General features: G+C 39.4%; 1 protein-coding gene and 1 long non-coding RNA gene across 3 annotated transcripts in view; one reads left to right on the forward strand and one right to left on the reverse strand.

Moving 5' to 3' along the window:
- On the reverse strand, nucleotides 1-26726 carry LOC107130220 (uncharacterized). The gene is made up of 3 exons (XR_001492077.4): nucleotides 26578-26726; nucleotides 23910-24104; nucleotides 1-1758 (listed from the first exon to the last, which is right to left on the reverse strand). It is a non-coding gene; the product is annotated as an uncharacterized lncRNA (long non-coding RNA).
- Nucleotides 1-27362, forward strand: part of AQP9 (aquaporin 9) — a 48494-nt gene that overhangs the window by 2085 nt on the left and 19047 nt on the right. For both annotated transcript variants that reach the window (XM_005559648.5, XM_045395522.3), the window contains exon 2: nucleotides 26603-26729. In XM_005559648.5, the coding sequence (XP_005559705.1) occupies nucleotides 26603-26729 (127 nt within the window). The remainder of the gene's footprint in view (nucleotides 1-26602; nucleotides 26730-27362) is intronic.

Below are 27362 nucleotides of genomic sequence, written 5' to 3' on the forward strand. Positions count from 1 at the left end.
TTTATACCATACGTTTATTTTCTAAAGTGAACCCTAATAAAATCTGCAAACTTGATTATCATCTTCATTTTTGTTGGAGCTAGGGGGGATGTATAAACAAAAAGTTCCTGCACAAACACAATTTTTTATAAACCAAGAAATCTACATGGTTTTGCTCAGTTTATCCAAAGTAATTGTTTCTGCTTTATTAGAGAATGTGCATTTTGCCTTGTATTTTCTAGTAAAAAGCTTTGTATACTGATAAGGCAAAGGGAAGGGAAACATTAAAAAGATGGCAGAGGATATGAAGGACTCAGTCCTTTAAACATGTGAGATCGGTTTTTTCCCTCGACCTGGGGAGTCTGGTGCTATTTTTTTCCCTTCTTTCAAAAACTGCTCTTATGGGGAGCATCTCAAACTAATCCACACCATGATATAAATTAGGGGTCCCCAACCTATAGGCCACAGACTGGTACAGGTGGTCCCTGGTGCCAAAAGATTGGGAACAGTTGGTGTAAAAGACTGATAAGGCCTACTGGTAGCATTAAGAGAAAAGAAGGTCCATGAAAAATTCTTTATAAACTACAATTAAAACCAACACCAATTAAGTCATAAGCCAAAAAGCTAGCTCTAATGTGGCCTTTTAGTCATGGGGATAGGTAGGCCTTTCACCTTTACTAGTGTGGGGGGAAAGTTTGCAATGCAAAAGGCTGATCTTTTCCTTAGGCTGAACTTCACAGAATCTCTAATCATGTCTAGTCATTTCTCACAGGAACTATGCTCACTCCTACTACACTGTATATTCTCCTCTATCTTCAAACTTTTCAGGATTCTTTGATACAAAGCTCATCTTATTGCTGAAGGAACAATGCAGCAAGCAGCCGTATTTCCTCCTGAGGTGGAAGGACAGCCTTCCAGGGCTGGACTTTTGAGTAGATAACATACTATGCAGTCGGACAGATCCTAAATTCTTTTCTCATCCTGTCAAGCTTCCACATTTGAGGTCTAACTTTGGGCATCTCTTAGAATGGAAAAAAAAATGCAAGTACTTCTGCTAAAAGTAGTACCCTTGATCTTTACCTTGAGTGCCCTGAAGGAAATAGAAAGAAACTATCCTGGAACACAGACTATGGAGGAAATAGGGAAGTGGGCAGTACAGGAAGGAGGAAGGAAGGACGGGGATGGTCAATTGTATGTGAGAAATTTCAGTCACTGCAGTGTTCCCTTCCTCCTGCTCCTACCTTCTGCCAGGACTGGGTGAGAAAGTGTCCCTCCTTGCTGGGGTCACAGAGTTTGTCACTCCATTTTGAGAGGATTCTCAATCACATATGCTGGTTATAGGTACTCTAGGGCTAAAATTATTATTACAAACAAAGTTTGTTCAGGTCTTGAAGTAGGTCTATTCTATCTTAGGGAGCGTTTGAGACAAAAGAATCTATGGTCAGGATTTAGAGTGAAATCAGAAAGTTCATAAGCCAAATTAAAGGAGACATCCACTTTGCAGGGCAGAATCCAGGACAATTTTGGTCTAATACATTATTTGGAATGTCCAGGTACTGGCAGGAGAGCTCTGAGATAAGGGTGGGCAGATATCACTGGCCCTTTTTATTGGTGGAGAAGCTGAGCACAGGCTGATGTAATCATGCATCCCAGGAATCAGCTCAGAGCCCAGTTCACCTGCCCTGGGCACACACTCACCCTTGGACTTCCACTGTGCTCTTCCCTCGAGCAGCACAGAGTATTCGCTCATCCAAATTCTTGTTTCTGTTTCTATGTTTCCTGAAGAGAGAGAAAGGAGAGTGATCAACTGCATTTTGCCAGATGGAGAGACAAGTGTAACATAATTAAGAGACTTATCAGCCCTTGAATGAAAGAGCTGGGCTTGTTATCTTGACTCCAGTCATTCCCTAATGCCATCATTTGATGAGAATTAACTCCTTTCATGTGAAAGCCCAAGAGAATTTGACAAATTTTACAGCCTAAAATGCAATAGCAGTGTCAAAAGATGATTTTACACAACAGACGTGATCGTGTTGGGGACATTTTATAGAAGATCTGCTAGCAGAGTCTTGGGATCTCTTCACCACCTACAAACACATTCAAACCTCAGGTAACACCAGGGTTCCGAGGTGGCTCAGCGACGTCTTCACAGCTCTGATAAACACACTGACCATGCATTGCACTGTGTTTTTCCTCTAGTATTTCTGTTTTCTAGCTTCTCCTCAAGACCACTCTTTTTGTTCAGAGCAAAGGACCTAGAGGAAAGTGGGCCTCAAGAGATCCCATAACTTCTCTCTCTTGCTTTCTGGCTCAACAGCCACCTGTTCTTTCTCTGTTTCCTCCATGCTTGGTTCTTCTAGCTTGTTATTTTACAAAACCGTCCATCTCTCCAAGTCTAGGGGTGCCCAGGACTGAGGGTCACACAGAACTAGAGCTGTCAGTTGGCCAATAGATGATAGATCAGAAGCCCCTGCTGTCAGCAGTACCGTGGATGATTCTGTCTGTGGGTGGTTTGTCTGTCCAAGTCGTGCAGGTATCCACCATCCTCGGGCCCTCACTCAGAAGCTTTGGAATAAGATGGTCTCTGTTGCCTGACCCTTGCATCTTTCAGATGAGAGAACAGACACCCACAGTCTTACAGAATTTTGTCAAAACTCTTTCCACCACACCAGAACATCAGAGGATGTCTACAGTCAGTTTCACCTGCCTCTTGTTATTATGATTTATGTTCAATGCTCAATCCTTCAAGGATTGGTACTTCTGTACTTGGGAGTTCTGTCCCTTTAAGAATGTCTGAGGTTCTAAATCTGAATGTGCAGAAGTGCTCAACACTGAGGATTCTCCTCAGATCCTTACCTTGAAGCAAGAGTTTAAAGACCTGAGACTCTCTCCTGTCAAGTATGATGACGAGGAAAAGAGAGGGCAAAGAAGGTTAACATGGAGCATACTCTATCCCCCAGACACTTTGATCCTTAAACTAAATCTAAACAAAATCTAATGAGGTAAAGATACCGCTCTCACTTTATAGATGAGGAAATTAGGACTTAGTATGGTGAAGTGACTTGACCACAAGCAAGTGTGTGGTGGAGCTGGGATTAGAATCAAATCTCTCCACTTTCTCTTAACCACGCTGCAGTTAACATTCTAATATATGCTTTTGAAGTTTTACTACAGTTGTCTATAAGAATATATATTATAGTTTTATATGTTTAAAAATTTACATATATAGCTTCATAGCTTGTACACCTCCTCCAGTTTGAGACTTTTCTCCAGAGACACTTTCTGAAATTTATTAATCTGGGAACATGTATGGCTGGCTTATGTATCCATCGCCCTCTTGCTGTTGATTACAATTACCAAGACTGCCACATTGAACATCTGGGTACGTGTCTCCCCGTACACATGTTCAAGAGTTTCTCTGGAGTATATACCTAGAAGAGGACCTGGTGGTCCTAGGGTATGTGCATCCTCAACTTTATGTGTATTATAAAATTGCTCTCCAGAGCGATTTCAAAGTTGTACTTCCAGTAGCGACATGAGTTCCCATTTAGCACATACTCAACCTCCCTTGATATCATCCAACTTTTATATTTTGCTAATTTGGCAGATAGAAAAATGGAATTTCACTAGTAATTGTACAAAATTCCAGTGCAGTGATTATTTTTCATATATTTACTAAACGTTTAGGTGCCTCTTTTGTAAATTGCCTGATTAAAGCCTCTGCACATTTCTCTTTGGGATACTTTACTTTTTCTTAATTGTTATAGGATATTTGTATTTATTTTAAATCCATACATTAAAGCATTTTGTGTTTTCTTATTGACTTTTAATATTTTGCTTTTCATATTTGTGTCTTTAAATAATTAGAATGCATTTGGTGTATGATGTGGGATTGGGGTCTATTATCTATGTCTGGAAGGATAGACAATTGTCCCAGGACCAATTTTGACTGTCTATCTTTTCTCCACTGATTGTGATGACATTCCTATCATACACTTGTTCACACGCATATGTGGTTCTATATCTAGACTATTCAGAGTCATTGATCTGTTTGTCCAAATTTGCACTACCTCATATACCATTTTTTTGTTGTTGAGAACATTGTTTGTTGTTGTTGTTCTCTTTTTGCTTTTATTACCAAGGTTATATTAGACTCATGAAATGAATCAAAATTTTCCCTTTTTTTTCTATTTTCTGGAGCACTTTGTGTAAAATGGGGGTTATCTATTTCTTGAAGATTACTCAGCATGTGCATGAAAAAAGAGAGGGATGGACAGATGACAAGAAAAAATTTCTTTAAAAGTTACAGGTCTGGCCAGGCACAGTGGCTCATGCCTGTAATCCCAGCACTTTGGGAAGCCAAGGCGGGCAGATCAGGAGGTCAGGAGTTCGAGACCAGCTTGGTGAATATGGTGAAACTCCATCTTTACTAAAAATACAAAAATTAGCTGGGCATGATGGCATATACCAGTAGTCCTAGCTACTCAGGAGGCTGAGGCAGGAGAATTGCTTGAACCCGGGAGGCGGAGGTTGTAGTGAGCTGAGATTGCGCCACTGCACTCTGGCCTGGGCGATGGAGCGAGACTCCAACTCAAAAAAAAAACAAAAAAAAAAATCTCTACTATATCTGAGGTGACATCCTCTTTTCAATTTTTAAAAAGAAGTTAGAAGTTTCTTTGTTTTCCACTTCAGTAATTTCTGCTTTGATCTTCCTTATGTCCTCCTATTGAGTTGATCAGCTTTCTTTATTCTTGCCTTTTCTCCTCTGTGTGCCCTTTCTATTAAAGTATTTACCCTTAGGCTGTGTGCAATGGCTCATGCCTGTAATCCCAGCACTTTGGGAGGCTGAGGCGGGTGGATCACCTGAGGTCAGGAGTTCAAGACCAGCCTGGCCAACATGGTGAAACCTGGTCTCTACCAAAAACACACAAATTGGCCAGACATGGTGGTACACACTTGTAATCCCAGCTACTCAGGAGGCTGAGGCAGGAGAATTGCTTGAACCCGGGAGGTGGAGATTGTGCCAAAGCACTCCAGCCTGGGCAACAAAGCGAGACTTTGTGTCAAAAAAAAAAAAAAAATTACATATATATATATTTAAAGTAAATCAATTTTTCTTCTGAACAACATAAAAACTTAAAAAAATCCTAATTCCAATCAACCACTCCATCTTACATGTCATTGTTATCTAATAAATTTTTCCCTCATTATTACTGTTATTACTGGTGTTTTAAAATAAATACTTATTTTTATTTGCTTATATAAAAATGCATTCCTATCATTTACGGGTTTATTTGTTAATCATTACTGCATACACCCACTACTTTCTCTTGGGTTCTGTCTCCTTCTTCTTGCAGTTCTTCCTTTAGAAAATTTTTCAGGAAGGGTGTGCGACAGACGAACTTTCTCAGTCTTTGTCCGAATGTGTCTATTTCATGCTCAAGGTTGAATGATAAATTAGCTGATACATTTTAGGTTGATAACTATTTTTGCTTGGCATTTTTCAGGTGTCATTCCAATGTCTCTGTTATTGCTGCTGACAAGCCTGTTAGTCTCATTTTGTTCCTTAATAATCTGAATTTATCTGGTAACTAATAAGAGTTTCACTTTGTTTTTTATTTTGAAATTTCACCATAATGTGACTCGAGGTGAACTTATTTCTAGTGCTTAACTCATTTTTCATCTTCAATTTAAAGAGTTACGATTTTTACCAATTCTGGAAAATTTTCATCTTTATTACCTTGTCTTTCCCTCAGTCTGTTTTCTCCTTTTAGAACTCCTATTGGTATGCATGTTTGACCCTGTCATTTTTTTATGTCTCAACCATTTTTTTCATATTTCTTCTCTTATTCTCTTAATCCATGCTGAATTTTGTACAGTTGTTTCAAATCTATCTTTCAGTTCACCAATTCCCTATTCGGTTCTCTCTAATCTTCTGTTTAACACATTCATTGAGTCTTTAGTTTCATTATGTTTTCATTTCTATATGTTTTATTTGTTTTTTTTCTTTTTTTAGTTTCTTTTCTTGTGTGCTTATTTCTTTCATTTCCTTAACTTACCAAAGCCTAATATATTTATAATATTTTAAACCTGTTCTGTCATCTCGAGTTTTGGGGGAGTGAATCATTCTGCCTATTTTATCTACTGACTCTTATTCATAAAGGATCTTTTCCTTTAGTGTTTTCTACATCTGTATTATAAATTCTTCAGGGAGATTTATTTTTCCCTGTGGGAATTCCACGTGGCCTGAGCAGTGGATTTGTTCTTCCAGAGCAGGTTTGCATTTGTTTCTGCTGCGTTCCCCAGGTATATCGCCAGCCAGAAATGATTACTGTGAAGTGGCAAACTGAAAAGAGAAGCCTGGGGGATGCAGGTGCCTGTTGAAAAGCACTCTCCCAAAAGAACAGTGCTCTGTACCCTTTCTCCCAAACTGGGACATGTGACCATGAATGACTGAGAGACCTCGTGCTTCCTACAAACGAGGCCGGCTCTTCTGACATCCTTAGACTTTGAGTCAGTAGCAGCTGAGGGAGAATTTTCCTACAGACTTCCTCCTGTCAGCAATGAATGCAGAGGACCAGGCTGGCCTGGGAAATCTCACAGTTTAAGGCGCTTAGTAGAAAAGTCCGTTCCGAATCATTGATCTAAGGGTTGCAGACTCCCGGAGCCAAACTTGATTGTGCCAAACAGGATTCTGCTTCTGATTGTGATTTTTAATTTTACCCAGAAAACTCACTGTTTTCATTGACTTTCAAAGGGGAAGTATTTTTTTTTTCTACTTTCCAGAAGTGGGTTTGGTTAGTTTTTCTTTAGTGACAAAGCCCATTGCAACATGTTCTCATTACTTGACAAGAAAGGAAAACATGGTAATGAGAGCAGAAGTTGGCCCTTCTTTACTCATCAGCCCTCTGAAAGTGACCTAACAACCCACAGATGGTTCAAATGGCTGAGGCAGTTCAGCCGTGAAGAAATTAGGTGCCCACTATACCTCCAGCAGGCACCTAATTTCATGTCTGGGGAAGGATTGCTGAGTTCACTGAAACTTCTAAGCAAAGCAAATGATTTAAGAGAAACTATGCCAGCAAAGTGTGCCTGCCCTGCCCCCTGCCCTTTTCTCCATCTTGGTAGCTTGGCTGATTATGCTAAGATATAAACCTGGAACAGTCAGTCAAGACCATAAAGGACTTGAGGGCTTAGTCCCTTCTCAACACATATGCCTTAGAGTCTGTCTGGAAACTCAAGCTTTCTTATGAGAATACCTCCCAAAAACCTTATGCTTCTATCAACAGGTGATTGGTTAAAGAAATGGGGGTGCATCTATGCAAGACTCCTATTTTGCCATTAAATAGAAGGTTTACATGCTAATATGAATACTCTAAGCTATTCAAGTAGAAAAAGCAGGCAGAAATGGTATGTGTTAAATACCCTCACCTGTATAAACACACACACACATACATACATACACACACACACACACACACACAGAGGCACATGCACATCTTTTTGACAACATACCAGAAAGTATTGATATTAGTCACCTGTGGAGAATAATATTTAAAATCTGGGGTGGGAAGGAAACACATTTCTTATATTCTATTGTATACCCTTTTGAAATTTTAAAAATTGTACATATTCATGTGTATTTTCTTCACCCTCTTCCTCCCCATGAGAGAGTTCACCCAGTAGAGTATGCCTTTTCAAAGCATTTTTTTAGGGAGTTGCTCAAAATCTGTTCTGAAAAACACTAGTTCCAAAAGATGCAAATAAGAATTAAGTGAAAGAAAATATGTGGTCCTTCCCAAATATGCTTGGGAAACACTGGGTTAAACAAAAATAAGCAGTTTTCTGAACTGCAGGAATTATCAGAGCCTTTAATGTTCTCTATAAATCTCTAAGAGGGGAACAGAATGTAAAGTTGTCTTCTCTACTTAACCACAAACCCCTTTTTTAAGGAGCATCTCATGGGACTAATGATCTGTGAAACATACTTTGAGATTTGCAGACCTGGAAACATATCAGTCCTCAGAACTCCTCCGTCTGCAGAGATCTCCAAGGTTGAGAGTGATAGGAGGCGGCCTTGGCACTGTTGGGCCCTGTGGGTACAGGGAGAACTGTCCTCAGCAACCCCCACTCACACACAGCCCACTCAGAGTCACAGTTATCCTAATGCAAACACACACAACTTAATTAATAAATGCTTCATTCGTTTCTTATTCTGGCCCTTGGGATGGTGATCAAGTTCCCATCCAGGTCAGCGTTTGGGATGAGTTGAGCGATGTGAATGCCTGGCGGGGTCAGAAAAGGACAGCATTGTTCTTTTCAGCCCAGTAGAGATAGTGGAGTTCAATCACCTCTCCTTTCTGAGCTTTGAGTTGGTTCTTGGTACTTTTTTCTGCTTGGAGAGCACTGAGGCTGGCCATGTTCCCATTCACCTGGCTCTCAAATTGCAGATTCCTCTGTTTTTATGAGCCTGCCCTAATATCGCCTCTTTTCAAGTACAGCTGGTTCTTGGGTGATTGATCTTATCCTGATATTCTCTCAGGCTGCATGCCACCACATACTTTATTTTTAGCCAGAAGATCCAGGTTTCAGTCTTGGTTCTTTGTGACTATTTTTGTTATGACTGAGAAAGTTTTATTTTGCAACTGGAAAACTGACGGGAAAGCTGTGCATAAATCTGTACTCTGTGCTAATAAAGGAAACAGGCTGACCCACAGAGGCAGCAGCAGTTGTCACAGGAGGAACACTGGGATGGGAATGAAAGAATCTGGCTCCAGATTCAGAAATTGTCACCTATTCGCAATACGTCTTGTATCAAGTCACTCAAACTTTCAGTTTTTAACTGGGGATGAAGTATTGGGAGGACTCACAGAAGTAAAGTGCGTGAGAGCGCCTCACCATGGCTCAAATGCCATGTGAATGTTTCCTCTTTCACCCATTGCTGGTCAAAATCAGTCAAACCTTGGCCCGAGCACTTACCACTTACGAGAATGTGAGAGCAATTGTTTTAACCTCTCTAAGCTTTGGTTTCCTAGTTTGTAAAATGGAGACAGGAAGAGGGCCTGACTCATAGGTCATTGTGAGGACTGATGGGCTAATGCATGGAAAGTGCTTAACTCACAAAAATCATTCAATATAGATTAGTTGTTATTGGTATTATTATTATCTTCATATGTTCAAAAGGCTATAGTCACATAAGCTGAATAGGTGGGAATAAACAGGTGGAGTAGGACGGATGGGGTACTTCTCTAACACACACCTATAGCACAGGCTGGAGGGCCAAGGTTTGCAGAGAATGCTGTGCTGACAGATTGCCATGGATTCTCCTTCCTCTCCAGTTACAAACTTATAGGAGCAGGGAAGCCTCTGGTAAGCCCTAAAGTGACTCCCTTCTCAAGAATGGGGATTGCGTTTTTTGGAAACAGTATGGCCACCACCTTAGACAAAGTTTTGCCTATAGGCAGCCCTTCCTTTGATGGTAGCCACAGATTCTTTCTTCAGGAGCTAGGACTGCATCCCAACCCAGGCGTGTTATCACCATGGTATCTGCAAGGCCAGGAAATCGCTGACACCAAAAGCTTAATGGTTTCATCTTCCCAGACCTTAAGACAGGAGTCAACAGCTCCAAAGCTAAGTGAGATGGAACAGGCAACACATATGAGTGATGTGGGCATAGTGGGGTTGCGGGGAAATGGATAGCGTATGCTGTCTCAGAGGGGCATTTGCCATTCAGACCCTCTCCACTGTGGCCTTACCCCATTCTTGCATCAGGAGTTTCAATTACTTGAGCTTACCACAGCCTGATGGAAAGTAGTTGCCATCGCAATTACCTTGGGCATATACTTCACCCTCCTACAAGTTTCAGAATATTTCAAGACCCCTTTTACTGTCTCCGATGGAATTTATGGCTCAACATTCTTTATAGCCACAGGCTTTCATGGACTTCACGTCAGTATTGGGTCAACATTCTCACTATCTGCCTCCTTTGCCAATTAAAATTTCACTTTACATCTAACCACCACTTTGGCTTTGAAGCCGCTGCCTGATATTGACACTTCATAGATGTGGTATGGCTATTCTTATATGTCTCTATCTACTGAGGAGGATCCTACTCTTTCAGTATAAGCATTACCATTGACTTCCAATCAATAAGCTTCAATAATATTCGAAAAAGAGTAATTAGCCTGACCCTAGCCCTAGTAACCGACACCTTACTGGCCCTATTACTAATAGCAATTACATTTTGACTCCTACAACTTAATATTTATATAGAAAAATCCAGTCCTTATGAATTCGGATTTGACTCATTAACCTCTGGCCACCTCCCCTTCTCCATAAAATTCTTCCTAGTGGTCACCACATTTCTCCTGCTCAGCTTAGAAATTGCTCTACTACTGCCCCTGCCATGAGCCCTTCAAACAAACAACCTGACACTAATAATCAGCACAGCCCTTATACTAATTAGCATTTTAATCCTAGGCTTGACTTATGAATGAACCCAAAAAGGATTTGACTGAATTGAATTGGTAGATAGTTTAAGTTAAAATAAATGATTTCGACACATTAGATTATGATAGACCATATTTACCAAATGCCCTTTATTTATATCAATATTATATTAGCATACACCATAGCACTGCTGGGAATATTAGTTTATCGATTCCACTTAACATCATCCCTATTATTCCTAGAAGGTATAGTATTATCGATATTCATTATAATTACTCTAACTTTAAACATACATTTCACTCTAGCTTCCGTAATACCCATTATCCTCCTAGTATTTGCTGCCTGCGAAGCCGCAGTGTGCCTTGCCTTACTAGTTTCAATCTCCAACACATACAGCCTAGATTACGTACAAAATCTAAATTTACTTCAATGCCAAAAGTTACTATTCCAACAATTATACTGTTACCAATAACATGACTCTGTAATAACTCTATAATCTAAATAAACATAACTATCCACAGCCTATTCAGCAGCCTCATTACTCTGCTATATCTTACCCAATTAAATGATAATTCATCTAACTTCTCACTAACTTTCTCCTCTGACCCACTAACATTGCCCCTTCTAATCTTAACAACCTGACTACTACCTCTTATAATTCTAGCAAGTCAACATCACCTTTCCAATGAGTGACCCCCCCCTGGAAAAAACTCTATAATAGTTCTCTTCCCCTACTTATCACACTTGCCCATACTCAAAATACCTTGGGTTCACTAAACATAATAATAATAATAATATTTACCACCCAAGAACTATTAACTTCCTGATCTAATAATCTTATAGGACTAGCATGTATTATGACTTTTATAGTAAAAATACCTCTATATGGACTTTACCTCTAACTCCTCAAAGCCCATGTGGAAGCCCCTATTGCTAGCTCAATAGTACTTGCAGAGGTACTCCTAAAGCTAGGTGGCTATGGTATTATATGGCTTACCCTTATCCTCAACCCCATAACAGAATATATAGCCTACCCCTTCCTCATACTATCCTTATGGGAAATAGTTATGACAAGCTCTAATTGCCTACGACAAACAGACTTAAAATCACTTATCGCATATTCCTCCGTAAGCTATATCGCACTTGTTGTTATGGCTATTCTCATTCGAACTCCTTGAAGCTTTACAGGTGTAGTCATCCTTATAATTGCCCATGGAGTCACTTCATCTTTACTATTCTGCCTAGCAAATTTGATCTACGAGCGAGTCCACAGCTGAATTATATTACGTATCTGAGGCCTTCAAACACTGCTTCCACTAATAGCCTCTTGATGACTTTTAGCAAGTCTTACTAACCTTGCCTTTCCCCCTACTATCAATTTAATAGGAGAACTCTTCATCACTATGGCTTTATTCTATTGATCAAACATCACCATTATGCTTATAGGACTTAATATACTAATTACAGATCTTTACTCCCTACACATACTAATCACAACACAACGAGGGACACTTGTATATTACATTAACAGTATTAAACCCTTATTCACACAAGAAAATACATTAACACTTGTATACCTTGCAACTATCTTTCTATTATCCTTAAACCCTAAGATGATTATGGGGTTTGCATACTGTAAGTACAGTTTAACCAAAACATTAGATTGTGGATCTAATCATAGAAGCCTGCAACTTCTTATCTACCGATAAAGTATGCAAGAACTGCTAACTCATGCTCCCATCCCTAATAACATGGCTTTCTCAACTTTTAAAGGATAAGAGCTATTCATTGGTCTTAGGAACGAAAAATATTGGTGCAACTCCAAGTAAAAGTAATAAACATGTATTATACCCTATTATAAAAACACTAATTCCCTTAATCTTACCAGTTATTACTACCTTAGCCAACCCCTGCAAGAAAGATTGATATCTATAGTATGTAAAAATATCTATCGCATGTGTCTTTATTAGCAGCCTCATCCCCGCAACAATATACATATTCATAGATCAAGAAATAATTATCTCAAACTGACATTGAATAACAATTCAAACTCTTCAACTCTCACTAAGCTTCAAACTACTTTTCCACAATATTTATCCCAGTAGCACTATTTGTTACCTGATCTATCATAGAGTTCTCAATATATAAACTCAGACCCTAATATTAATCAATTTTTCAAATATTTACTCATTTTCCTCACCACAATATTAATTCTAGTTACCGCCAAGAACCTCTTCCAACTTTTTATCGGATGAGAAGGTGTGGGAATTATGTCTTTTTCACTAATTGGCTGATGATACGGCCGAGCAGATGCCAGTACAGCAGCCCTCCAAACAGTCCTGTATAAACGATTGACGATATTGGCTTCATTTTAGCTATAGCATGATTCCTCTTATTTTCCAACACATGAGAGCTTCATCAAATATTTCTTCTAAATCTTACCCCCAATTCCTTTCCACTAATTAGTGTTCTCCTAGCAGCAGCAGGCAAGACAGCTCAATTTGGCCTTCATCCCTGACTTCCTTCTGCTATAGAAGGCCCAACCCCAGTTTTAGCCCTATTTCACTCTAGCCCTACAGTTGTAGCAGTTTTTCTACTTATCTGCTTCTACCCTTTAATAGAAAATAATCTATGAATCAAAACCTTTACATTATGTGTAGAGACATGACCATCTTATTTACAGCAATCTGTGCTCTAACACAAAATGACATCCACAAAAAAAAAAAATTATAGCATTCTCCACCTCAAGCCAACTAAGCCTTATAATAGTCACAATTGGTATTAATCAATCACACCTAGCATTTCTTTATATCCGCACCCACATCTTTTTAAAAGCTACATATGTTCAGGATCCATCATCCATAATCTCAGTGATGAACAAGACATCTGAAAAATAGGAGGACTATTCAAAACTCTACTCCTCACTTCCTCCTCCCTTATCATTGGCAGCCTTGCACATACAGGTATGCCTTTCCTCACGGGTTTTTATTCTGAAGACCTCGTTATTGAAATGGCAAACACGTCATACACCAATGCCTGAGCCCTTTCTATTACTGTTAGTGCAACCTCCCTAACAGCGGTCTATAGTACTCAAATTATTTTCTTCCTTCTGATAGGACAACCTAGCTTCACAACTCTGATTATTATTAATAAAAGTAACCCTTTCCTAATTAACCCAATTAAGCGCCTAATAATTGGCAGTGTCTTCGCTGGATTCCTCATTACCGATAATATTGTTCCCACTTCATCCCCCTAAACAACTATGCCACTTCACCTAAATCTCACAGCCCTAGGTGTGACTACCTTAGGCCTCCTACGAGCAATAGAACTAAATTTTATAATGAATAACCTTAAGCTAAAATATCCATTACAGACATTTAACTTCTCCAATATACTAGGTTTTTACTCAGCCACAATCCACCGTACAGCTCCCCCACTCACTCAAGCCTATTTACAAGCCAAAATATTTGATTAGGAAAGTCCATACCAAAAACCATTTCACAACCTCAGATATCAGCCTCCATTACTGTATCTGCCCCAAAAGGCCTAATGAAACTCTATTTCCTCTCCTTTTTTTATTTTACCTCTTCTAACTCTAATCTTAATTATCTAATCATCACCCCGAGTAACTTCAAGTGCAACATAAATACTAACAAATAACGTTCAACCAGCGACTACCACCAATACCCATAACTTTATAAAGCAGCCGCACCCACAGAATCCTCACACAAACCACCCTCATCCTCAAAAGTTATGCAACTCCCTACGCTATTAAATTGTAATGACCATCCCATCATACTCAGCCATTCACCAAATCAACACCAACTCTATTAATAATCCTAATAATAAAGCCCCTCAAATGTCAATACCTGACCTTCATATTTCAGGATATTCCTCAACAACCACTGCCACAGCATAACCAAAAACAACCATTATATCACCCAAATAAATTAAGAAGACGATTAACCCCACGAAAGTCTCACCAAAATTCAACACAATACCACAACCCACAGCACCACTAATAATTAACCATAGATCCCCATAAACAGGAGACAGTTTCAAAGAAAAACCTGCAAACCCTATAACCAAAAGAATACTTAATAAAAATAAAGCATAAGCCATTATTCCTACATGGACTACAACCATGACTAATGGTATGAAAAACCATCATTGTATTTCAACTGTAAGAACACTAATGACCAAAATACGCAAAACACACCTGCTAATAAAAATTATTAATCATTCATTCATTGATCTTCCCACACCATCAAACATTTCTACATGAGGAAACTTTGGCTCACTTATTGGTGCCTGCTTAATTCTGCAAATCGCCACAGGATTATTTCTGGCCATACACTGCACATCAGATCCCTTAACTGCCTTCTCTTCAATCTCCAATATCAGCCAAGATGTAAACTAAGGCTGAATAATTCGCTATCTTCATGCTAACGGCGCTTCAATATTTTTCATCTGCCTCTTCCTACATGTTGGCCAAGGCTTATACTATGCGTTATTTATATTTCTAGAAACCTGAAATATTGGTATTATCCTGCTATTCACGACAATAGCAATAGCATTTATAGGTTACATACTCCCATGAGGCCAAATATTCTGAGTTCTTACAAACCTATTCTGAGTAATTACAAACCTACTATCAGCCATTCCATATATTGGAACTGACCTTATACAATGAATCTGAGGTGGATTTTCCGTAGACAAAGCCACCCTTACACAATTTTTTGCCTTCCATTTTATCTTACCTTTCATCATTGCAACTTTAGCGGCTGTTCACCTTTTGTTCTTACATGAAACAGGAACTAATAACCCTTCAGGGATCTCATCAGACCCTGACAAAATCACTTTCCACCCTTACTACACAATCAAAGATATTCTAGGCCTAATTCTCCTCCTCCTCTTCCTAATAATTCTAGTGCTATTTTCACCTGATCTCCTAAGCGACCCAGATAATTACACTTTAGCCAACTCCCGCAATACCTCACCCCACATTAAACCAGAGTGATACTTTTTATTTGCATATGCAATCTTATGATCCATCCCTAATAAACTAGGAGGTGTACTGGCCCTTATATTTTCCATTCTTATTCTAGCAGTTATTCCTATACCTCACATGTCTAAACAGCAAAGCATAGTATTCTGTCCACTAGTCTCACACTCACATGAATCAGAGGGCAGCCAGCCAACTACCCTTTTATTGTCATCAGACAAACAGCATCCATTATGCACATCTCGACTATCCTTACCTTATACCAATTACGGCCCTAATTGAAAACAAATTACTCAAATGAAACTGCCCTTGTAGTATAACTCAATACTCTGGTCTTGTAAACCAGAAATGGAGAATTCCCTCCTCTGGACAACTCAGGGAAGAAGCATTTCTGCTTCACTGTCAACACCCAAGCTGAAATTCTAATTAAACTATTCCCTGTACTTTTTTCGGCACACACTTTAACCACTATGTCAGTATTAATGAACTAATACGTAAGTGCTTTTATGTACTTTGTGCATTACTGTTAATCCCATGAATAATATATTGTACTATAATTGTTTAACCATATATAGTACATTAACACATCAAAGTACATCAAGAATATATAACCACGTATTAACAATCCCCGAATCAACTATAACACATTCACCATATCAACCGTATAACTCAAACTAGTCAACACGAATATCAACCCATACTAAAAATCCTTAATATTACATAGTACATTAAATCGTTCATCGAACATAGCGCATTTCAGCCAAGAAACTCCTCATCAACATGGACGTAACCTCACGGCCCAGGGACCGCAGACTGGGCAGGAAAACTGCAATCCCCTGTAAACAGCATGCAGTTTATATAGTATTTCCCCTTAATAACCTCCTCTTAATGACTTTCACCTGTCAGGCTTCATTTAACTCAAAACTCAGGGCCTCAATCCCTTGTATGGCCCATGTTGCACAGAACTGGCCAGGGTTCAGATGTTTATCATAGATAGGGAATGCATCTCTGGGTTGGCCACTTCCAGATTCCCTAGCTCAGAACATTCAGGTGCATCTGCCATACAGGATCAGTCTAAGGGTAGGCTTACGTTATTGCTATCAGGTGCGCTTACCCTACATCTGTCCTCAGGAAAATTCCTTAATTTCTTTGTCCAAAGGTTTCTTTAGATGGAAAAAGGAGCGCTTTCCTCCGCCTAAAGGGGACTACATGAGAATATACATATCACATATATACATGCGTACAAACACACACACGTGTGCATATATACATACAAATCAGTTGATTTAAAATACGTGTTGCCACAAATAAGCTCTTTTAATGCTTCTGTTTTTATAAATATTTGCATCATGTAATGACAAATTACTGGAGAGTATTTTTGTTTAATAATTTAAATGTGTTCCTTTCCTATATCCAAGAAGACCTGCAGCAGGGTACAAGGTAAAGCAGTCACACAGAACTCATGTTCCTGGGTCACGTTGCTGCTGTCCACATAGCACGGAGCAAATGTGCCCTGAACTGGCACCACTGGATCTGCTTCCCAGAAAAGTCTTTGAAAGAACAATAATGAACACATTCCAGCTGGGTGAGACTTGGAGGTATTGGGGCATTTTAGAATGTCCACCTGGGTTACTTGTTTGACTTTAGCTAAATAAAATGTAATAAAGGGGGCAGGTGGGAGTAGGGGGAATTGTTCAACTCCCTTGTAAGTGCCCCAAATGCTGACCAGTGCCACAGAAATCCATGTGGCTGTTGGGCGTGGCTCATCCGTGTGGAAAAGGCCCCTTCTAGGTCCATACTCACTTTCAGTATTAGGCATATTTGCTCAGCATTAGAGGGGAGTGTGTCTTGATAACCACAAAATTGGAAGACACTATGAGGAGAGGAGAGTGTGAGAGAGAACAAGAGAGCAAAGGGTTTAACTGTACCTTTCACTCTAGTTTTCTACTGGTGGGCGCTTGATCATCTAACGGAAGTTGTCTGTGCAAGCGGAGCTAGAAATCAAGTGAACAGAAATCAAGAAAATCGATTTTGCATAAATTGAAAAAGCTGGAGGTAATCACCAAAATATCTCAGTCATCTCTGAGAAAGAAGGGAAATTGGAGCTGAAAGATTTTCTTTTCTAGGTCCCTGAGATGCTTTGATGACAAAGCGCGAGTGTTGTATATTTTCTGAACTAGGGTGACCATACTTATTGTTACCAGAAAAGCACTTGTCCTGGCAAAGACCAGGAACTATAAGGAGACAAATAACTTCGGCCTCAGTCCTTTCTCTTTGGACTGACACATCTGGTTTACAGTGAGGCCATTTATACTAGATAGATTGGGAACAGATGGCTGCTACCTGGGGTCTTCAAGTCCTCACCTTCCCAGACAGCCCTTTGCTTTCAACATGCAGACAGAAAAACTGATGCCCCTATTCCACATCCTGTGGAAAACCCAGTATCCTCCCTGAAGATATCCATGGATTCTTGGGGACATCAGTTGCATCTGATGACCACTTGTTCCATCCAGTGTGTGATGGCTAAAAGTTCAGGCCTCTGACTAAGACAGACGTGTGATCAAATCCTGGTTCTGTCTCCTTACAATGATGTAAAATTAGGCAAGTGGCTTTGATCTTTCTCAGCCTCAATTTGCTCGTCCATGAGATGGAGATAATACTCCTTACCTCCCAGAATGTTATAACTGTTAAGTTAATAATGGGATAGTGATAAAGGAATACAAGTAAAGCACTTAGCATGCAACCTGGCACAAAGAATGAACTAAATAGAGGGTAGCTAGTATTCCTTTATACACACTACCCTAAACAGATGAGTCAAGATGGTAAACTTTTTATACACTATTTATTTCAAAGCCCATGACAATCTTTCCCAAGGAGATCTTTTTAACTTCACAAATTTTCAAGAACTCTGTACACTACAACATTCTTTTGGTATTCATTAATTCTGAAAATACAAGATCACAAAAGGTAGATAGAAGACATGTTATTTTTTCAATTTTTGGACGATGTTTGATGCACACAAGGAATCAAAGATCTCTTGCGGTAATTCTAGGGTTCCATGGTGGTCCCTGGCCCCAGGTTGCATGCATTCACAAACACTTCACTAAGGAGTTCCTAAACTTTATTAACTACTGCTTTTCTGAAAGGACTCAGTTCTTACATACTCACCGAACAAATATTTATTGAGTGTCTGTTATGCACCATGTATTCTGCTAGGACGATCTTATTTTACACTTTAAAGGATGTAATAAATATACAAGAGATTTGAGAAGGGTTACGTGCAATAAAACCTGTGGGTTGATTATTCCCTCTCTGTTCCCAGCATTTCAGCTTGTGATAACCACTTCACCACGTCAGCTTTTACATTGTGTCCAATAAACAGCTTGTCATAGGGGTCATGGCTTAGTTGGGAACTGCCCAGCAGTCCCACTTGATATTTCTTAGAAATTACACCTCCTACTTTTCACATTTCATATCATACCCCCAAATTAAGTTGGGTTTTTTAAGATTCCTGTTTATTTATCATTTCCACATTGTTTAAAGGAGGATTATTCAGCGTAGTTTTGTATCCTGCTTTTCTTTTTTTATTCATACATAACATGTGCATATTTTGGGGGTACATGGGACATTTTAATTCATATAATGTATAAAAATCAAATCAGTGTGATTGGGTGATCCGTTGCCTTAAATATTTGTCTTTTCATTCTGCTAGAAATATTCAAATTATTTTCTTCTGGCAACTTTGAAATATACAATAGATTATTGTTAACTACAGTCATGTTACTGATCTGTCAAGCACTAGGTCTTATTTCTTCTATCAAACTGTATATTTTTACCTATTAATCAACCTTTCTTCATTCCTCTGCCGTTTCTTGACCTCTAGTAACCACCCCATCTACTCTCTGTCTTCATGAGACCCACTTTTCTAGCTCTCACATAAAAGTGAGAACATGTGATGTCTGTCTTTCTATGCCTGGCTTATTTCACTTAACATAATGACTCCAGTTCCATTCACATTGCTACAAATGACAGGATTTCCTTCTTCTTTATGGTTGAATAATGTTTTGTTGCATATATATGCCACATTTTCTTTATCCATTCATCTGGTTGGTGGGCACTTAGGTTGATTCCATATTTTGGCTATTGTGAATAGTGCTACAGTAAACATGAGAGTGCAGATAGCTCTTCAACATACTGATTTTATTTCTTTTGGACACATGCCCAGTAGTGAAACTGCTGAATCATATGGCGGTCCTATTTTTAGTTTTCTGAGGAACCTCCTCACTATTTTCCATAGTGGCTATGCTAGTTTACATTCCCACCAACAGTGTATAAAGGTTCCTCTTTCTCCATATCCATTATTCCCTGTCTTTTTCATAAAAGCTGTTGTAACTGGGGTGAGTTGTTATCTCATTGTGGTTTTGATTCACATTTCTCTGATGATTAATGATGTTTGAGCATTTTTTTCTTATACCTGTTGGTCACTGTATGTCTTCTGAGAAATGACTACTCAGATCTCTTGCCCATTTTTAAAATCAGATTATTTGGATTTTGTTTGTTTGTTTGTTTGTTTGCTATTGAGTTGTTTCAGCTCCTTATATATTCTGGTTATTAATCCCTTATCAGATGGATAGGCCAAACTAAATTTTTTATCTTTTCCTGCTTTTACTTGAAAGCAGGGAAATTTTTGTTTTTGTTTTTGTTTTTGTTTTTGTTTTGCCCTTGCTTAAGTTTAGATATTTTAATATATTTCATCAAATATTATTATTTCAGCACGGAATATAAAGAATTAGGATAATCACTCTGTGGTTCTTCCAATGTATACATGTTAAATAAATTTGTATGCTTTCTCCAATTAACCTGAAAAAAAAAGTGTACTTCCCTGGTGGACATTATAGTTTTGGGGGAATTGGTACCACAAGACAAGGTGGCAGGTATATAATAAAATGGCAAAGTGCAGACGTGGTAGAGTAGGCACAGGAAGTCAATGAGGGCTTCTGTTGTCAGAGAAAGTCATATAGAGAAGGCAAAATTTCAGCTCATCATTAAGAATAGATTGGGTTTAGCTGGAGAAGGAGCAAGGAAAGGGTGTTTCTTCTGAAAGGCACAGCATAGCAGATGTGCAGAGATGAAAACAAGTGTCATCAGCTCAAAGGGCTCCAAGTGACTAGGATGTCAGCCTGGCTGATGCAGATCTGTGCTAAAGAATACTGGAAAGGAAGGTGGCTGGGAATCATCAGGTAAGGCAATGGAGAGCCCTGAGGACCAGCCTGAGGACTCTGGGCTGACATTTCCTGAGCAGTGGGGAGGTGGTGTGTGGTGCTTCACCTGGCATGGTCTCTGGATGGGGAGAGATCGGAGGTGGGGACACTGATTGGAGGCTGCACATGACAAGATATGGGAATGATGGACTATGGGTGGCCAAGAGAGAGAAAAGGAAGGAATAACAGGTATTAATAATTCCAGAATTTTTGCTCTGGGTAATCGGGAATGACTGGAGGAATTCCCACCAATCAATGTTTTGTAGGAATTCTGCCTTTCAAGTGTCTTTCTTCCTTTTCCAATGGAAGTCTTTTCCTTCTTCCATGTATGGAAACTGATAGAAAAAAAAAAAAAAAAAAAAAAAGCATTTATCTTTCTATTTTCTAGCATTGCTTTCCTACAAAAAGCACTAAAATCCTGCCAATTATGAAATGGCCTCTCTTTGGAGAGTAATCACAAATAGTCAAAACAACTTGAAGATCTTATCAGCTTCCTCCTTTCCCTCTCTCACCAAAATTAAATCCCATGACTAGGAATGAAACAGCAAATATTTCAACTAGATGTACTCTCTTATAGATGTCTTCTCTCCCCTGTTTTTATTGCCAGGCAGCGAGTTAGCAGTTAAGTTCATGGGTCTATTTTCTTAACCTATTCACCCTAAACTGGAATTTTTGAGTTTATACTAAAAACAATAATATCCTACCCTTATTGTTGCCCATTGTTGTTTAAATATTACCTTTATTCATGTTATCTCATTTGATTCTTTATGAAAAAACCGTATGATTCAAACCTGGCACATATCATTATTCCCCTTTAATATATGAGCAAGCTGAGAATGAGAAATAACATGTTCATTTACATTGCCAACAAGTGTCATCCCTGGAAATAATGTCCAGGATCTGTTACTCAATTACATCCAATATAATAGAAGCTGTTACAGAGACAAAAAGAGTTCAGCATATTATCTTGAAAATCTTCTTATAAAATTGAGAAAATCAGGCATAAATATGTAAACAGTTAAATAATATTCCATGGCTAAGAGTCGCACCAGATGGCAATAGAAGCCATGAGTCAGAAGGGTAATTACCATGTCATAATGTGATATACAAATATGGGAGGACTGTGTCCATTTCTGGGCTCTGTGTTTTAAGAGGGACACTGACAACATAGAGCTTACCCAGGTGAGACTCACTGGGAGTCCAAGGAGACACAGAGATCAAAGATGAAGGGACAAGTATCCAAACGAAGAGAGAATCCAGGGAGGGCATTATACCCCTCCACTTATTGCAATGCCTGGTATGTGAAAAGCTTATTCTCCTTGGTCCCAACAGTATGCTGGGGGCTAATGGACAGAAGTTACAGGAAAGAAGCATCCAACTTCGTGTAAGGAAGGATGCTCCAACCACAGGAACAATAAAAAGTATACAGAACAAGCTGCCTAATGTGGTAATGAGCTCCCTATCCCTAAAGGTGATCCAGTATGGGTTAGGTGAACACCGCTTTAGGATGTTTTAGGGATAATACCTGTATCACATGCCTTCTGTGTGCTATCGAGTTCAGAACCAGCAAAATGGTATAACTGAGAGATGGCATGGTACAGGATTTAAGAGCACAGTCTCTGGAGCCTATATGATGCTCAGTCTTGGAACTCAACCACCATATTGTAAAGAGGCCAGGCCCCACGGAGAAACCATGTGTAAGCCCCAGCTAAGGTACCAGCAGACAGTCAACATCAACCTTAAGATGCATGAACAAGCAAGCTTTCAAATAATTCCAATGTTTCATTTTTTGAGCCACTCCATTTGATACCAAGTAGAGCAGGGATGAGATGCCCTGCCAAACCGCTCCCAAATTGCAGATTCATAAGCAAAATAAATGTTATCATTTTAAGCCACTAAGTTTGGGGGTGGTGAATTCTTCAGTGCTGGATAACTGAAATACAAAGTTTGTGTGATATTCTGAGTTACCATTGGTCTTCACATCCATTAATAGGTGCTGAGTCAACCAGAAGGTGGTGTTACCTGCAGAAAGGCAGTTGGGTGGGTTGTGCTGATGAGAGAAGAGAAGGCTTGGTGAAGCTATTGAGAGAACATGAATGAAAGATTAATGAGGAACTTTGAAGACACAGTGAAGGAGTCATTGGACACTAGATCTTCACTATGTCCATGCATTTGTCATGCCCTCCATCTCCTCTATAGTTTTGTGACTTTTCTAATTCTTCTTGAAGAGGCAGCTAGATTGAGCAAGTGCTAGGTCCTGTCAAGAAGGTAGAAGAAATCTTAAAGGTCTGTAGGCCTGCTGAGGAGGAGTGGGTGGTGGACTTAGGAAGCAAGAGGACAGAATAAAATCAAAGAGACTCTCATATTACAGACCACGATACATTAGAATATCCACAATGTTAATATGGAAAGGAACCCAAGAGACTGTTTTCTAGATAAGGAAATCAAGATTAGGCACTTGGAAGGTAACTAAGTACTTACTGTAGAGTATAAACAGTACAATTGAACGTCAGAGGAGAGACACTAGGTTTGTTCAGAAAAATCTGAATGGGCGATGGACCTAAAAATGCTCTCTAGTCCTGGCGTGGTGGCTCACACCTGTAATACCAGCACTTTGGGAGGCCGAGGCGAGTGGATCACGAAGTCAGGAGATCGAGACCATCCTGGCTAACACAGTGAAACCCCGTCTCTACTAAAAATATAAAAAATTATCCGGGCATGGTGGCGGGCGCCTGTAGTCCCAGCTACTCAGAAGACTGAGGCAGGAGAACGGCATGAACCCGGGAGGCAGAGCTTGCAGTGAGCCGAGATCGTGTCACTGCACTCCAGCCTGGGCGACAGAGACAGACCCCGGCACGAAAATTAAAAAAAAAAAAAAAAAGAAAAAGAAATGCTTTCTAGATGGGGAGACCAGGAAAATCAAGACAGAGTGGATACGATAATGTGCTCTTTTTGAGTCTAAGAAGGGAAAGGTATGGCAGTTCTTGAAGGTGAGAGCAGGGAATCAGGATGGAACTTTTATCGTCAATACCATAAAAAACAGTTGTCTCATTTTTGGAGGAAAAAAATACACTGAACACATAGAGAATCAGAGTGGGTGACAATATTTCCAGCAAGCAGCTCATGATACATTAGAATGTCCATGATCTGCTGTCCTGGTGCTATGAATATAGGCAAGAGGAGGCAGGCAAAGGAAGAAACCAGGAGGCAGTTACCTGGCTTCCTTGTTGCTTTTCAGGCTACAGCAAATACATTTCTAAATTATGATGCAGTGCTGGAAATCTGGGCTCCAATCCTCTGAGCAGCGTTTCTGATGAGGGTAACTGAAGTCCCCACATTGCTCCATCTCTCCTCCTATTTCCTGCAGCACACAGCATTGATTATCCTCCTAAGAAAAGCCATTTCAGCATCTACAGTGGAAGAGGAGAGGATTAATCATAGTGAAATTTGACAAGGCAGAAGCCTCCACGGGCCCACTTGAACCATTTAAAGCTTTTATGTCCCCTCTAGACTCGCACAAGTGCATGTACATCAGGATCATAAAAGAGGGGAGACGCTTATTTAGAAAGCAATAATAGCTCAGGACTGGCCTCTCTCTTTTGTGTCTCTTCTTAGCCCCGGCTGTCTAAATCAAGTCATCTCAGCTGTCAGTATTGTTTTATTCCTCATTTTAGGAGATACTACAAAAATGTCAGTTCGCCTGGAAGTTGTGCCCAGAGCATTTAATTGGATTTAAATTAAAATGAAAGAGAGACACCAATGTGGTTTTAATTCCGGCAGTTATTATAATAGATAAGGATTCTAGGAAAAAATAATGTCAAGTCTAGGTGAAATTGTTTGGCTACAAAATGGACCCAGGGGATTTTTTTTTTTTTTTGAAAAGAGAAAGGGGACATGTTCTTGCTGTAACTGTATTTAACATTCAGTGTAGGGTGCAAAGCTCTCCACCTTTTCTCTGCTTGCTAAGACAAGCGGATGTATCTTAGAACTGGGGACTGGAAGGGACGTGAAAACATCATCTACGTAATTTCTCTGCTGTCAGAGAAATCATTCTATATGTATTAAATATCTCTTGTTTGTAACTTATACTCCTCTAAATAGCTCCTGAGGGAGCTATTTAGAATTAATTCATCACAATAAAAAAATTGTCTTTGTGCAAGTTTTCATATTTTAGTTTTAGACTCTTCCATTTTCAATCCTTTATGAAAAGACACAATAGTAGGTTATTATCTTCCTGATAAAAAGCCTTCACATTGTTAATCTCTTTTTCCTAAAATATGTTTGTTTCTGAAATATTTCCTCATATGCTCTATTTTCCTGCACCTAAATAATACGTCCAAGTTAATTGCTCTTCTTTAGTTATAAAATCCCAACTGGATTCCATCTAATCATCTAATAATTCCTACACTTATGCCTCCAGGACCACACTAGCTTTTTAAACCACAGCACAGTGAAAGCTGGTGGCCATTTGCTGTCTCATTTTCCTACCAAAATTGTATGCAACTGTTCTGTCTTTCCCAAGAACCGTCCTTTGCCAAGTATTTCTTTAATGGACTGTGATTAAATAGTTTTAACTGATTGTTCAATGAATATGTGGGGCCCATTTAAAAAAAAAAAAAGTAGAAAACACATGGATTTAAAAAAGAGAGGATATACAATGAAAAGTTCTCTTCCAGCCTCTGTGCCAGTCATGCGCTCCCCACAACCCTTTCGGGTCTAACCCCACTTCTGCTGCCTATGTATTCATGGAGAGAGATCATGTATATAAAAATAAATGCATGTAATGTATTTAATACAATTGGCAGCATGTTTTGGCACTGCTCTGTATCTTTTTAAAATTTTAATAATATACCTTGGGGATCTTTCCCCTTGGTACACACGAATCTCCTTTATTCTATTTTCTTTTACTTATATTTTTTTCAGTAGACTGGCAGTCTACTGACTGGATGTACCATCATATATTTATTGCAAACCTTTCTGAATATGGATCTCATTCTCCAAAATATCTCTACCAGCTGAAGACTGTGGAAGACTCACTATCACACTTCACTGTGCAACTGTTTGCAGAATGCTTACTATCAGCACAGCACTGGGCTTGGTGCGACAGGGAATATAAGAAGCAGTGAGTTTGGCAGCCTCTGCTCCCTAGGAAACTATAGCCCCATCAGGGAGAAAATACATGAGAATAAGGGGGTCCTGATTGCCAAATCTATCCCCCTAAGATTTTCCTTTGTTTTCTTGCATATCAGACATTTTTCCTAATACATAGTACAAGTGGCCTTTCCCCTTTATTGGATATGTGTATGGTGGTTTGTGTGCCTGGTCCTGCTTTTATACTGGGAGCCACAAGAACAGGACTGTCAAACTCAAATACCTACAGAGGCCAGGAAGGTGACCTAAATGAGTGAAGGGCAGTGAAATGAGCCAGTTGGGAAGGCATAAGCTCTGTTTAAAGGGATCCCCCAGCTGCTACTGTGCTCAATTATTTCTCTGTGAATAACCAGATCTTCTGGTTGATTAAAAGGAACCAGCAGGTAACAGGTACATGGGACTTTCCTGCATTATTTCTTACAACGCATGTGGGTCTATAATTGTCTCAAAATAAAAAATTTAATTTTAAAGAAAATCAGATAATTAGATCATTGTGTGAAATTTCCTGATTTATAAATGTAGGCAAAATCTGAGCATTGTGCAGGCACAGCAAAACTCATCTATCTGTAAGCCAAATGCAGCCTTGGGTCCACCATTTTGTTCTCTGCGTATAGCTGAATCATTATAATTTGATTTGTATAAAACCCAAGGCAACCCAATGCACGAGTTTGTTTTAAAAATACTTGCTACTGCGAGTTTCCGTTACTTCTGACACTAGCCATCCTCACTTACTTGTTGAGTTTCTCTCTCATTCCAGGTCCTTGGATGCGGGTCTGTTGCCCAAGCTATTCTCAGTCGGGGAAGTTTTGGAGGGATCATCACGATCAATGTCGGATTTTCAATGGCAGTTGCAATGGCCATTTATGTGACTGGCGGTGTCTCTGGTAAGCAGTAGAAATAATGAATGCTGCTATTAATTCAACCACTCCAATGTGCCAGCACAGTGCTGGGTGCTTCACATACCTTAATTTATTTATATCTTAAAAATCCTGCAAAAGTGTGTATCGGATCCTATTTTTATAGATAAAATTAAATTTTTATAGATAAAATTAAAATCACCAACCACTGGTAAGTAACTTATGCAAAGGCAACATTTAACAAGAGACAGAAATGGGGGTTAGAGCTCATAAAGGATTCATTCCTAAGTCTGGCTGCTGCATCTTATTCTCCACCAGTCAACAGGATTTTTTACTTGCTCTAGCCCACATTTGGAATCCAACTCCCAGATACCCTGTGAATAGCTCAGTGAAGGTCACTCCAACAGAGGCAAGTCCTGGACCTTTATCTATAGCAAACAGGAAGAGTCTGGGTCTCTTGCAAAATGGATGGTGCTTTCATGGACATGCAGATCTGATCTATAAGGTCTTAGTCTAATCCTGCCCTGAGGAGTAAACTGATTAGAAGCCATTCACATGGTTCTCAGAAACAAAATGAAATGATGATAATTTAATGCAGTCTAGGGACTTAGAAGTGACTGTGGAAATGATCTGGTTACCAAAGACACTCAGAATCTTTCA

This window comes from Macaca fascicularis, chromosome 7 (assembly GCF_037993035.2).
Source record: "Macaca fascicularis isolate 582-1 chromosome 7, T2T-MFA8v1.1".
In the NCBI taxonomy this organism is placed as follows: Eukaryota; Metazoa; Chordata; class Mammalia; order Primates; family Cercopithecidae; genus Macaca; species Macaca fascicularis.